Source organism: Bacillus rossius, chromosome 15, assembly GCF_032445375.1.
Source record: "Bacillus rossius redtenbacheri isolate Brsri chromosome 15, Brsri_v3, whole genome shotgun sequence".
NCBI lineage: Eukaryota > Metazoa > Arthropoda > Insecta > Phasmatodea > Bacillidae > Bacillus > Bacillus rossius.
Window position 1 is genome coordinate 29,828,514 of NC_086342.1, and position 15,129 is coordinate 29,843,642.

At 34.5% G+C, this 15,129-nt stretch overlaps 1 protein-coding gene across 1 annotated transcript in view; it reads left to right on the top strand.

Moving 5' to 3' along the window:
• Window positions 1-11,048: 11,048 nt before the first annotated feature.
• Window positions 11,049-15,129, top strand: part of LOC134539669 (paired box protein Pax-6-like) — a 247,352-nt gene continuing 243,271 nt past the window's right edge. Inside the window, exon 1 of the mRNA XM_063381856.1 lies at window positions 11,049-11,183. Within this exon, the coding sequence (XP_063237926.1) occupies window positions 11,049-11,183 (135 nt within the window). The remainder of the gene's footprint in view (window positions 11,184-15,129) is intronic.

Sequence of the window (15,129 nt, forward strand, 5' to 3'; positions counted from 1 at the left end):
ATACAGATGTGTAATCTTAAACTGATCGTTACATGAAGTAGGTGCATTAGTCTCATTTCGAAGGGTCAACTTCCGAAAATAATGATCAGGCTTCCACGACCAAACTGTTATGTTTCGCGTTTGCCTGATACCTGTCATATAAATTTTTCCCTAGCATGTAACAGCAAAAAGACTGTATTTAAAAGGACCTTACACTATAGCTTACAAGTGAACGCAAACCATATCTCATTTAATAAATACGAAAAATTTTCTAATTTACGTATAATTTAAACTTAGATCTGAATTCCGTTACATAATATTACTTGCCAGTTAGTTCAAAAATTCAAATACATGTTTTTTTCTCATTTTATTGAACATAAATAGTTTGAAAACAGGTAAGCAGCACTAAATTAATATTTTTTTTATGTTTAAACATAAAACATTTTCATCGAGTTTTAAAAATATTCTCATTTTGTAAGTACTCCTATTCTTAGATGTCTATAGTCTACATTATATGGACTAATCGTATATTCCAACAAACACATTTTTAAAAATATATTCAACTTATATTTTATATTTCACTAGCTGATGTACCCGTGCTACGCTACGGATTTCTACAGGCTGAACACTCCCGCACTGCTCATTATAATTGAAGGTCGCCCAATATACTTTGTTATTGCTGCTCTAAAACCTACGATGAACTTATATACCTATGTTAGCTATCTAAGTCTTTTTATTTAGATACACAGTGGGTGAGTGGGTTTTGGTTTTCAAAGTTAGCCTATATATTTAGGTCTGAGGCCATACATTTATTAGGAGTATGTCCTTATTTTTGACATGATCTCAAACCGTAAGTACTCTAGACTAGATTTAATTTATAGTTTACCCAAATTAGTTTAAAACCGTAGATAATTGTGTTGCGGTTTTTTTCAACAAATTATTGAAGCAATTTTCAAAAAAACCTTTATTATTCCGACTCTAGATCCTAAGAATAACATATGAACAAAATTTCAGCTTTCTGGGTCTGACCTGGAGATTTTGTGATCAGTCAGTGAGTGGTATTTGGCTGGTTTGTGTGTGTATGTGTGTATATATAGTATATATAATATGTGTACATGAACACACAGATACTTTCACGAATTAACTACCACACCTTATAAAATAAGTAGCCACTTAAAGATGTACTTTAGCAATGTTTCAGTTCCCCATTTGTTTCGACTTAGTAAAATTGAGAATAGGAAATGCAGTCTTCAGATAGGTACCATATGTTTTGTTTTAGTGCCTACATTGATAATAACTCACTGTATCTTGTCGAAAAACTGTCTGAATTTAAGCTCCATGTTCCTTATAAATGAGAATTATCGCCAGCTTATGAAATTAATGCATAACATGTAACATAAATAGTGCTAAAATGAGCGTTTTCGAAAATGGTATTTGGTTACGTAATTTTAACAAACAAGAACATTTGATGGTATGTAGATTGTATAACTTAGGGCAAAAATGTATCACAGAAAATCTAAATCCTTAATTTGAATGAATAGTTTTGTTCTATTATTTTCACTTAAATATCTACCACTTGATCACATTTCTAACAAAAAAATAATAATTTTTGCAAAAGAAAAATGAAGTTGAAAGTTTGCTCGGTTGTAAATTTTTATATATATTATTTTTATACATATATTTACAGTGAAAAAGCCTATTTCTAACAAATGTTCAGAGATACAAACCGATAAATAGGGCTCAAAGTTCTTACAATAGGAAATCTTTTTTCGACTCTAAAATGTTTTGTCGCTAATTTAAAATGTCTTACTTTTTTTTAAAAAAACCTGAGACAAATTTGACGCATACATATATTTAAAGTCAGTGCAACTACGATTAGGGTTTATTTTCATATAAAATCAGTAGCTTCGGTAGTACGTTAACTGCATGTAGCCCTACTGTGCATTTAAAAAAGCGTGTAACACATCTATTACGTCAGTAGTTCATATCATTTAACACACAGTTGCAATAAGTTACAACTATTCTCGTCGTTAGACTATTAATATCAACTTTAGACTAGTTGCTATCTAATTTTACATCCCTGAATACAATTTACTCATCTGAAATCATCCAGTTAGATATGAAAATGTTAAAATTAAAAAAAATATATATATATTCTATACCTAACATTCTGAAAGTACCTATAACATATATTTATATATTTATTGAGAAAGGAGAAATTATTGAAGGAGGATGTTATTTTACACTGACTATCCTGAAAAGGGAAGGGGGGGATGTAGACAGTGCAGTGGAATTAGTGCTACTTCACAGGAACTTACTAAAAAGATTTAGTATGATCTCACGTAGTAAGATTTAGTATGATATCTCACTGTAATGACGTATGTCCAAAAAAAAACTTCATTAAATCAAAATTCTCCATTCCATGAATGATTTAAAGGACTCCTAACGTAGTTTGGTGTCTGCCATAATTTATTTCCTACTCACAAGTTTCTAGATTTATAAATCATTATAAGCTACCAATCTAATTGAAATTAAATCTGGCATAACAAACGGACTTATTATTGTTAACCAGCTATTTCCTTTCACTTGTGAAATTAGTTTTCTCAATATGTATAACCTTTCTCTAACTGAGCTTAATATAAAAAGGCTGGAAATAAGTTTTGGCAAAGAAAAAAGAGTGTATGCCATAAGAATTTTCTATAGATAGACCCATGTTGCTATATTTTTAAACCTAGCAGTGCATTCTAGACCATCTGAACTCTGAAATGAATTTCTGGAAGTCAAATTTGTACAAATCCACAGAGTTGACAGCATACATACTCAATTAACTCATTCTGTTGGATTTGTGGCACATTCGCTTATTTCCAACTAAATAGTAGTTATTTAGAAAAATTTTCTGGCATCCTCATGAAGTCGAGTGATCTTTCTATGTTGTAGATTGTCACAGGCGTGTTTTCTAAATTCTTCTATCAAGAATTAGTAATTACAGACATAATTTGAAATATCTTCCAGTAAAAAAATAAATAAAAATAAAACAAGAATAGGTTGTTTACAGTTGAAACAAAGTTAGTATTTTTTTTTTCCCCTCGAGCTTTATTTCTTTTCCCCTTTTGAATATAACGTATGTTGATTTTACTTAAATGTATGTTTACACGTCTAAGTATTATTTTTTTTCTCAGATGGATAGGAACAAGTAAATTATTAAGTTAACATAATATGTAGCTATTAATTAATGATGTATTTAAATTACCTTAATTAGGAGAAAATATTACTATGCATTTATATTTGTTTTATGCATACTTCGGGTTAGAAATACACAAGAACCTTAACTTAGACTCCTGAAAAAAATATAAAATTAAAATCATAACTAGGTATTCGAGCTAACGTTTATATGCACTTCGCAGCAGCAACAGCCGAAGCGAAGAAACCCCCCCCCCCCACCTTTTTTTTCAAAACTTTTTCGATTAGGGGAAACCTACGATTCACTGACTAACGACTAGACCCTAACACATCCGAAAACTTGCCGCTTGCTCATGCAACTTCGAGTGGTCATTAAATCCCCCCCCCCCCCCCCGATATTTAATATATTTTTCACGATTTTAGAGCATTTAGATGTAATGATTTTTTTTTTAATTTACAAGAAATATTCATATAAAATTACAGATATTTGTAAATTTGTACTTTTACAAGAAAACAGTTGCATCGCTATACAGTACCTCCAATAGTAAAAAGTTATTTGTAAACCGTTCGCTGAATAGCTTTGCAGTATTAACTGCCCGCATTAATAAGCATAATAAAGCAAAATAAAGTCAAATATTTGAATATTTTGTATTTCTTTCCGTGGTTTTAAAAATAATTATGTGTCAATTTTCGTAAAAAAATACATTGTAATATCAACACGCATTTCATATATAAGTTATGCAAAAATTACCATAGCCATGTGTTGTAAAAGTTACAATATATTTCTTGTATGTAGTATTACAAACTATTTCTTGGCAACTGGTTTCCAAAGGAATCTTTTGTAAAAGTACAGACAATTTATTTTTCTGAGTATAGCCTCTGTGACCCAACCTCACAAAATTTCGTTTAAAATACGACCACCTGGACTTGAGAAAACCTATTCTTTCTTGGGAACAAAAAAGAAACTTGTGAAATCGCCATTTTGGTCAGTTAATTGTGATTATTATAATTTGACGTCTTCTCCTGTAAATTCATCGCAATAGCTCTCTTCAAATTTATGTTTGTCTCACAATCACAGGGTAAGGGGATTGAGTAGGCAATAGAGTTAACGTGTGTAAACTTATGTAAGGAATATCGATCGATGGCACGGAGTTTAAAAAAGAGTTTTGATTTGAAACATATTTACAGCCTGTTACAGATTCCTGCAGCAGGTCGTGATTTTTTTGACGTGACAACGTCTAATAAATCGATGAACGCCGGCTGCATGCACGAAAAAGGATGACTCATAGTCCCGTTACGCTCATTGTCCCATTACGCTCATTGTACGCTTGCGCCGCATCTATCTCTCTTTCGCTCGATTGGAACAACCATCGATTTGACTTTTTCGAGGCACATTAAACTTGAAACACTCCCATTCGTTTCCTACTCTTCCTAACATCGTCCTATCCTTAACAGAACAACACAGATTGGAAGAAGTTAAATAGCAAAAATTTATAAAAGTTATAGTTAAAATAATATCTTCGTTAAAGTAATAAACATATTTGAATTGATGAGTGCAAATAAAAGTAAATTTATCAATTAAATTGTAGATTTCATTTCACTCCTTCTTTGTATACATACAAAATAGTAATAATTAAATAGAAATGATTCAGATTTATTCATAAAAGTATGCAATCATTTCATCAATGTTGTGTTATGACGTTGTCACGTTAAACGTTCGTCCGTAAACCGACTTTACAGACAACCAATTTTTCTTTTTTGTAAAGGCTTATACATAGAGACCTGCAAAATTCGCGGTTTAGTTGGCCTTCAGGATAGACTGCACATACCCCTGTACACTCGGGCAAATAACGCAAGTCCATTGGCTGCCGACTTGTAAGTCGTCTCGGCTGGTTTGTCAGTGATTCGACCCTTCTTTGGTTGAGGGTTTATAACTGGTTGAGATTCGTCCAGATGTACAGTAAGCCAATAGCAAAATCATCTAAGAGGCATATGTGTTTTAATTCTAGCCTATCACCGAATGAATCCGCGAATTTTGCAGGTCTCTACTTATACACAGTTTCCGTGGCCACCCCTGTTAGTATTTCAGCACTAGCAGGCGTGACGCACTTCGTCAACCTTCCTGGTTAGTGTTTCACACAGTCAAATGCAAATCTTTTTAACTACAAGAGAAAGCACCCATATTTGCAAAAACGGCAACTCCCTAGAGAGACAGTATAAAAGAAAACATGATGACAAACTAAAGAACAGAAAAGTAAATATTGAAGTGACGAGGAGACACGGAATTGGGTATAAAAAATACAGCTACCAATAAAACATTACTAAATTTAACGTACTGAAGCCGGTAAAGTATTGATGGTATTATGGTTCCTGAAATGTGATACATAACGCTATGAAAATTGTCAATAACACAGGATCCAACTTTTGGAGTTGAAATTTTAGAGTTGCGAAAGTAAGCAAAAGTACGCGAAAGTACGAGGAAGTGTGTAAAAGTTTATAAAAATATTGGAAACTTTAAATATGTTTCAATTCAAACCCCATTTTTTTATTTTTAATTCTCAGCAATATTCGTTACATAACGTTTCACCTGTGATTCTGATATTACTCTGCTGGATGTAAACAAAAAAGCTTCGAAAAATATTTCGATGTCGCTCCAAGGTAGGATTGTTCGGGGGTATGACCCTGGGTCAATGAATAGTAAGATTTTCAATCGATCAGGTGAGACACACTGTATACGTTATTTATGGCGAATAATTAATGAACCAGCAGGTTGCTTGTGCGTGTGTGTTAGTGTGTACGTGTGTTAGTGTGTGTGTGCGTTAGTGTGTGTGCACGTTAGTGTGTGTGTGCGTTAGTGTGTGCGTGCGTTAGTGTGTGTGTATGTCCGGCTGTATTCCGCTTGCGAACCTAATAGCGCGAGCTTGTTTGCACGGCGAATAGTTGGGTCATGGGCAGGGATGCACCAAAAGGGGTGAGAAAGGGGGGGGGGGCACCACGTAGGGCCTCGAAAATTTCAAATAACCACAACGGCTGTACTGACTTCAGCCCACAAAACAAGGAATATCAAGAGTCGCAACTCAATGCTATAACTAACGCTATTTTATTTTCTTTGGAAATCAGCAAACTGTGCGGTATTTATTGGCAACCTTAACAACCTAAAATTCGTTATTTCGAAAGAAAATGTTGGCTACCTTGATTTTTTTTTTTTGGTTGCTCGTTGCTGGGAATTTTTCACCATAAATTTTTTCAGACTATCTATTTTTCCAATACGGAACACCAAAACACTATGATATAGTGCCTTATCTTTTGTTTGATAATTTAAAAAACTGCATAGTCGCAAAGTATGACTGTTGAAATCATAACCTCAGTTTCAATTGCAAAAAAAAAAAAAAATACACAGGCGCACACATCTGCACATGTGCACATGATAGCCATGCTTATTTCGTTCCTACATTGTCAAAACATTTTCCAAAGTATAATATTTTGCTATTATACTCAATACGCCAATTCATAAATTATGAACTAAGAATGTTTGTAAAAAATACTTTTTTTATTTAAGTCATCATATTTAAGAAATTTCTATAGTTTTTTATATTTAAAACTTATTTTTTGACGTTGGCATTTCTCAACAGCACAGTTTATTTTATTGGGAATATTCCGCCTATATTACCGTGGTTTTCTACCGTGTTAAGGCAGCTGCCTGCACTGTTAGAAATTACAGGAAATTTACAGACTTTTCTACGAAGGAAGGACCTCAAATACCTGAAGAGTTCCACGCTAACTCTGGTAAATTAATCTTCGTACAAGCTACGGCAGTTTCCGTATTCCGAGTTTTGTGTTGCGGTGTAAACAAGGTAAACACACGCGTGGAATGAAGAGGAAAGTTTTTTTTATGTAACCTTTAACACTTTTAAATTGTTTTGTTAATACACCATTTTTTTAAAAAAGGATTAGTGTTTGAAGAAATATTAATCCAGTACCCGGTAATTTACGAAGATACGTGGATAATTTTTAACCAGGGTTTTTCGTATATGTAAAGTGAAAACCGTTAACAGTGTGGCTAGGCAGCCAGATGGCGTGAAGATCTCCAGGTGTTAAACGCGCCGTTTACAAACCGATCAACCCTGTCCGATTACTAGGGACAAGATTATATGGTTAATTGCGATAAAACAAAAAAAAAACACCGAAATGCGTGCCAACACACTATACAACATCGGAATTTAAAGTTAATATGTACACCACAAAGCACCGAAATGCAATTGAAATCATGAAACTATTAAGCATTTTCAATCAAAACTTAACTTTAATGACAAATGCATATACTTTTAAACATTAAATTCACAGAAAGTAATTGGTTTAGCATGTATTTTATTTGCATCTCTGCAATAAAATGGAAAAGTTTATTTATTTTTTAATCTTACAACTGCTATTAGTTACTTATTTTTATATTACGATGTCAGTACACCGAGAAATTGGTTTTAGATACCATATATATGTTCAGTAGTATGCTATCTTATTCAATAAACATATTTCATAAAAAGATAAAACCAATGACACGAAATCTCCTGTTATAGAAACGAAATTGACCTGAAAAATAAAACCATAGAATCTGGTCTCTATTGATTTTCTAATAGCATTTAAGAGACGTTGAACTTGTCAACTAAAGTTTCGTTCCATTATTTCGACCGCGAACGTGTACTTTTAGGATAGTGAAAAAGTATAGAACGGGAGTTTTCACTGACTATTTAATACACGCATCACTGTAAATGGAATAGAGAGGTGCAAAAAGCCTTAATATTTAATATTTGACAATAGAATCACAGATTCACAGGATATAGCCCCGTAAAGGTGCGTTATCGGCGCGTAGAGGCGACGAGGCGTGCGATACGCGAGCCAATGTCGCCCCTAGCGGCCTCCGCGCTTCTGAAGTTCATGTGCCCGGCCAGGCGGCCACCTTCAGGGTGCTGTTGCCTGAATTATTTGTCATTTAAATACGATTTAATGTGTTAAATACAGTAGACAGTACATAAATAGTTTTATCATTTCACTAGGCCTAATTGTTATTTAATCATTTTGAGAAACCTTTATGACCAATTTGTGTTTCAATACTAGCAAGAACGGAAGCTATAAATTGTGTTTTATAAAGTTCATAATTAACCGATTGTATGTTGCCTATGTTGTAGAACTCTTTATTTTTAGGCTGTCATTCATAAAAAAAATATTCGGTTTCTCTTAAACCCCCGAAATTCCCTGGTTTCTAGACTTTTTCAAAAAACTCAACATTTACATACAGAGCTGTATAAAACACGATTACATGCTCTTTCTTCAAGCTAGTTTTAATATATACATATATACTTTTAATTTTCTTAAAATCATTAAACACTTATCAAGTTGTAGAAAACTTTTATAAACAATTGTTTTCATATTATTACTTTATTTCAAATCAAGAGTAAAAATACTAATTTATAGTAGCATAATATTTTAGAATACAATCCTTTGAGGGGTGTAATACCTCGACATATTGTATATTTTAATTACTAGCCACAGCTCGCAAACTGTTAGAAATTACAGTAAATGTACAGACTTTTCAACTAAGAATTCATCTCAAATAAATTAAGATTTATTCGTCATTTCAGATAACTTTATTTTCGTAGAAACACGCTATATCTCGACACTCCTGAGATCTGTTTTTTGCTATAAACACACACGAGTGTATTTTTCAATAGTCTTTCAAAGGTTTTTGAAGGTTTCGCTAGTATACTATTATTATTGTTGAGGATTCATGTTCAGAGTAATTGCACTTAGTAGCTGTAATATTTACGAAGATAACGGTAAATTTACGAACATTCCTGGATAACTTGTAGCCAGTGTACCTTTGTGAAATTAAGGTGATTATTTTACAGCGTAGTCCCTTAAAGATGTGTTATTTAATTCGATGGCTCATCAAACCGCAGGACGTTTGGACCATTTGTTGATGTTAACATTCGTAGTCTAAATTGCAATTTAGTTTGCTTATAAATTGAACACAAATATTACTGTACAATTTTAGATAATAGTACATTGCTACATTTACATAAAAACAACTGTATCACTACAAAATAGTGTTTGCAGTAATACTGGGCTGTGTCTCCCAGTGCCTCCAATTGTGAAAGTTATTTGTAAACCGTTCCCTGAATTGTTTTCCAGTACTAACGCGCACAAAATAAGCATGAAACAATCAAATAAATTCAAATTTTTAATATTCGATTATCTTTACCGTGGTTTAAAAATAATATGCGTGGACGAAGTATCAAATTAAATATAAAATTATGCGCAAATTTTGTCATAAATAGTACTCAGTACAACCTCAAAAACTTATTTCATACCTAAATGCAAAAACATCCATAGCCATGTGATGCACAATTTTACAATATCTTTGTTGTAGTATAAGCAAATATTTCTTGGAAATGGTTTCAAAAGAAATCATTGTAACAGTGCAGAGATTTTTTTCGTAGTGAACCTTCTACGCTAGAGTCACAACAGCTCATGGGACGAAATGCGACATCAAAATGTCGCGCTGTTGTTAACATGTGGTTACTTACTAAACCATATACCAAAATGAAACATTGCATATAAAATATTTCTAGCCATCAGGTACATAATTATGTACCACACATATGACAACCATCAGAGTTAATAAGTTTTAGTACCGACATGTTTGAGAGAAAAATGTATAATAAATATCTAACGTTAATTAAAAAAAAAATTTCCATGGACACATTTTAAAGGCTTCATACATAAATTTATAAAAATAACCCTTTAAAAATATACAAATAGTAATATGTAATGTTACCAATACACTCGTCAATATGTTTGTACGAAACAGAGACCAGAATAGCTTAATATTTTGGAAATAAGTATCTCCGAAACACTGTTCGTTACTGTGCAGCAAAAACAAGTTACGATCAAAGCGTTTCAATTGTAGCTCAAAGAATACGTCGCACAAAACGCATATTAACAACTGCCAAGACATGCAGTTTTGTTCATTGTCAAATACATAGGTATAAACGGTAAACCTTTTTTTTTTTTGTATTTTTACAAGGTTAGTCCTTGGAAACTCAGTTGCCAGCGATAACACTTGTAAAATTTCAAGGCAGAGTTTTGTACCATTTGCAATTTTACAAAACTCTGCCTTACAGTTTTACAAGTGATAAGTTATTGCTGGGAACTGATATTCCAAGAATTTTCCTTGTAAAAAGTACAAAATGTTTTTACATTGTATTATAGTCGTGTCGTGCACATCGCACTATCGCGATCGCAGCTCTATGTCTACAGAGACCACTCACGTGACAAAATTTCGATTTTTTTCCCCCTGGCATCCGTATCACAATGGAGCCTGATCATGAACACAAAACAATAACAGCGTGCCAAGGAGTCAAAAATCATATTTTACCTTAATTTAATTTTACATTTTGAAGTCCGTCCACTTAATGACTCTGCAAATATTACCCCGGATCTTAACGAAATCACACATATCTTAGAAACACACAGCTTATGACAGTTACACGCACAATTCTCGAAAAAAAAAAAATCCACATTACTTAGAACAATTTTAAGTTAGAGCGATTATAACTTATAAACACAATTCCAAAATGTAGTAACTTAGAAAATCATTTACCAAGTTTTATCATAACTTAGAAACGCACAACTGAGAATAAATTGAAACACAACTTGATATCAAAAACAACACCGAACAACACAACTTAAAACTGTCGTAACGTAGAAACACACAACCGCAAATCGCACAAGTTTGAACCACATAACTGAGGACAAGAATAGCACGGAAATTCAGTATTGTGTTTTTTATGAGTTATGACAGCGCCCCGAAAATCTCTACAATCTGCAACGTCATGCCTGAAAATAGGGATTGCCGAATTGGACGCGGCAAGAAGATGAAGAAGAAGTCAAGAGCAACAAATTACGTGGATTCATTACAAGCCAGCTCCGGAGAGTTCAGTTCAGGACTTTCGTCCGACTACTGGAGGGTCTGAAGCCAAAGAAAAACTTGGTGAAGTGTCACTGAGGTTTGAATGCCGCTTCCTGGTGGAGTGTACCCACGAGGGCGAACTACTCGTGGTTGGATCACTCGTTTGACGATCCGAAGGGACTTTGAGGTAAAATGGGGCGGGTGGGAGTGGAGAGTGGACTATTTTTTTTTCCCCTTTCTTTCTCTCTCTTTCTCCGGAGCACGAGTGCATCGTGGCACGAGCCACCCGCGCACGAGACGCAAGGACAGTCCGCAGGACCCTCGGTGAGTCAAGGGCGCGCGCCCCTTACCCCCCTTCTCTTCCTGTGTTGGTGGGGGAGGGGAGCGAAGGGATGATTCGTTGAAGTGAGAGCGCCGCGCGGCGGTCGGCCGACGAACTAACGACCTCTCTGGCGAGGCAACGCCGTCGCGCCAGATCAAAGACGCGGACCCGCCGAACTAACTCTATCCCTCTCTCTCTTTCTCTTTCCTCCCCCCCTTCTGCTACCATTTCCACCGTCTACTAGCTGATGCACCGGCGCTTCGCTACGGCAGTCTGCATGCAGACACTCGCACTGCTCAGCAGGTTATACAAGCCCCTCCTCGCGAGTACGCTATTTTCCGCTCTTGGAACGGGAAAGAAAAAAAAAACCGTTAAGCTAATTTTGAAAATCAACTTATGGGAAAAAAAATCTGGATTAAGATGAACGGTTAGAAATACAAACCGAAATACGCAATTTTTTTTCTCCTCCAAATGGAATTAAAATTCGCTATTTTGTAACCGGTATTGCGACGGAATTACGGAAAAGGTTGAATCAGGATGGTAACGTGAGTGAGGCAGAAACAATGCAACAGCCGTTACCACGGAAATCATCGGGAAGACGCGTTCAAAATGGGGAAACCCTTACAGTTCACAGGGATGAGAGCCACGCCCGAAAAGTTCCGAAGTTCTCCGAAGTTTGCCGAGAACTCGTGAAAAAAAAAAACACCATTTTGCAAGGATTTATATAAGTTGATGGACGTAGAGAAATTTTAAATAAGCTAACGTAACCTCACCCACCCTCCCGGTGAAAAAAATAAATAACTACTTATTATTTAATACACTGACCGAACGTAATCTAAGCTTGCCTTTTACTTCGGTAAACTTCGGTAATGCTCGGGTTGTGGTTGTGGATTTCATGCATGTGAACTGTAGGCTGTTCGGTCATAATCGCTTAAAAAAAATTAAATTTGAAACAAAAAAAAACTTCGATTAATTTAAAAAACTTCTCTTCGAGTTTCAAACGGAGCGTCTCTGGAGAATCCGCGTCACGTAATTTCACAGCTCTAGAACTCGCATCTCAGTGCTACGCAAACTAAGGAAAATACAAAGACACTTTTAATAATATAGATAGCTACACACGCACTAATCCCTTTAGAATATTATGTATAACATACGCCATTGCTAGTTTACACAGTATGCTATAAGGAAGACCCGAAGAACGGACAAACAAAAGACGAATACACAAAACACGCACACAGAAAACAAAGCCGAAAATCTGCCGATATCAAAGTTAAATGCACGGACATGGTAGGTACAGAGAATTACGTGGAAGGAATTACAACACCACCTCTCACAGCACAGCAGGTTGACAGCAACGAGTCAGTTGCGGCAAGAACAGTTCATAAGTACAGACCAACAACAACCCTGGACGACGCAGCGACAAAGAGAGGAACCCAACCACGATGCAAAACAGATAACATGGACAGCACGACTACAATACAGGGACGCACGAGTAAACCCAGCGATTAAATTAAATAAATAAAAAAAGAAAGAAATATTCTGACTACACGAACACACTGTAAATAAAATTTGATGAAGTTAGTACATATATATTTTTTTGAAAAAATTAACTTAAACAAAAAAATTTAAATTTAGAATACTTATATGGTTATAAATTACAGTAAATTTTCAAACTTTTCCACGAAAAATGCCTTTGAATGAACAGAGGGTTCTTCCTAGTTCTAGATAACTGCTAAGCCAATCAGAGGGCCGACATATTTTACCTGTCCACCTATCAAAACGCTTCCCAAACTTCGACGGACGGATGAAATCATAACCTCGAAAATATTTTGTGTTGTATATAAAGTTGAACAATATTTGCGTTGCGTTATATCCTTTTTCGTAGTTTATAAACTGGTATTCAATATGTGCTTGTTATTCCAACGCCTTTTTTTGAATTAATATGTTAGGGAAAGCTTTCATATCACCAAAAAAACGACTTGCCAATATTCAACAGGATCCATTAGGGCACTCACAAGTATGAAATCGCGGATGAAAATTACGTAAAAATATTTCCGTATTTTTCGTGGTACTGGAAGCGACTGCTGTTTGTGTGTCGCCTGTGCCAATTTGGGGGGAAGATTTAAAACATTCCAGGGCGGGAATTTTGGGGTCTTATTTACGACGGACGTAGTGGGCCGGAAATTTATTTTTATTATCTTTATCTCTTTATCTCTCTCTCATACACCCTCAGCACGTTATACTGGAAGTAGGCTAGAGCAGCAGTTACTTCTTGGAGCGGCTCCCCGACTCCAGTAAAGTTACTGCGCCTGGATTACGTTCAGGGAATTTGGCGTGCGGAACTTGGCCAGCCTGCCGGCCAACAAACACACACCCCCTCCCCCTTCCTTTCCAAACTCCACCACCTCAGATAGAAAAAAACGAAGATTACAAAAGTTTCCATAAGACAAGTTAGTCCTTGCGGGCCAAGTTTCAATACCCAGATATCGCCGTTACACTGAAATCATTTCCTGGAACTTTTACAAAATATTCCTTCGGAAACCAGTTACCAAGAAACAGTTTGTTAATACTACAAGAAATATATTGTAACTTTATTCAACACTTGGCTATGGTGTCAGGAGTCGGTGAATAGTTTTTCGTTTAATTATTTGAGATACGATTTATGTCATTATTTTTCCCCTCAAATATTTATAATACATGTGTCACTAAATGATTTTATTGTCATTCTCTTTGTCTGTGAATTTTTGTCAGAACTACATACAAGAAAAAAAAAATTGACGATAAGCTTCAGAGCTTATCATCAAACAATTCTCAGATTTTTCACAGTATGTTTAGCAAGATTTGAATTAAATATTTGACAAAAATAGTAAAAATCATTCAGAGTATGAAAAGCTGTTAAACCTTATGCTAATAACCATTTTTTTAAGCATTTATCACATGAGTATAATAATAGGTATAAGTTTTTTCCGCACATTTATTATGTTGGTATATTAAAAGTAATCATAAAGCATGTTTCAAACAACACAAAATGAAATAATTTTGTACAAGCAAATTCTGTGGTTATTTTCACAAAATGGAAATCTTGTATTTTTACCTAATTTATTTTCATATTTTATAACCTGGTAAAAATCGGTATTGGAAAACGCTCTAAGAATTTCGCATTAGAGTATTTTTTTCTTTCGCTAAAGATTTTTCGTGACGTTAAGTTGGCATTGAATCATGACTTTGATCACATTTTAGCTTTCACCGTATTGTTTTTATTTCAATTTTTTTTTAAAACTAGCTGACCCGGCGAACTTCGTACCGCCTTAGCGTATCAATGATGCACTACTTTATTTTGTATAGCTGACCTATCTTAGGTATGAGTACCTATTCAATTTGAACTGGAATCTATAATATCCTCCATATAAAAATGAATCCATAATTCCCTGGTATCACTATAACTGAAAAGGACCTTACTAATTTAATTAAATAAAAAACAAAATATATATTGTCAAAATAGTGTTTATTCCATAGGATTCAATAATTCCACAAAAATCTTCTTAGTCTTTAAAACAATTATATGTCAAACGACATAAATTTACATTAAAAAAGTTCAAAAATGAAAATTCAACTGTAAATTAAAGAAAACGGTTGTATTCTTCTTTATAAGTAAGTATATCACACAAAAACAAACATAGAA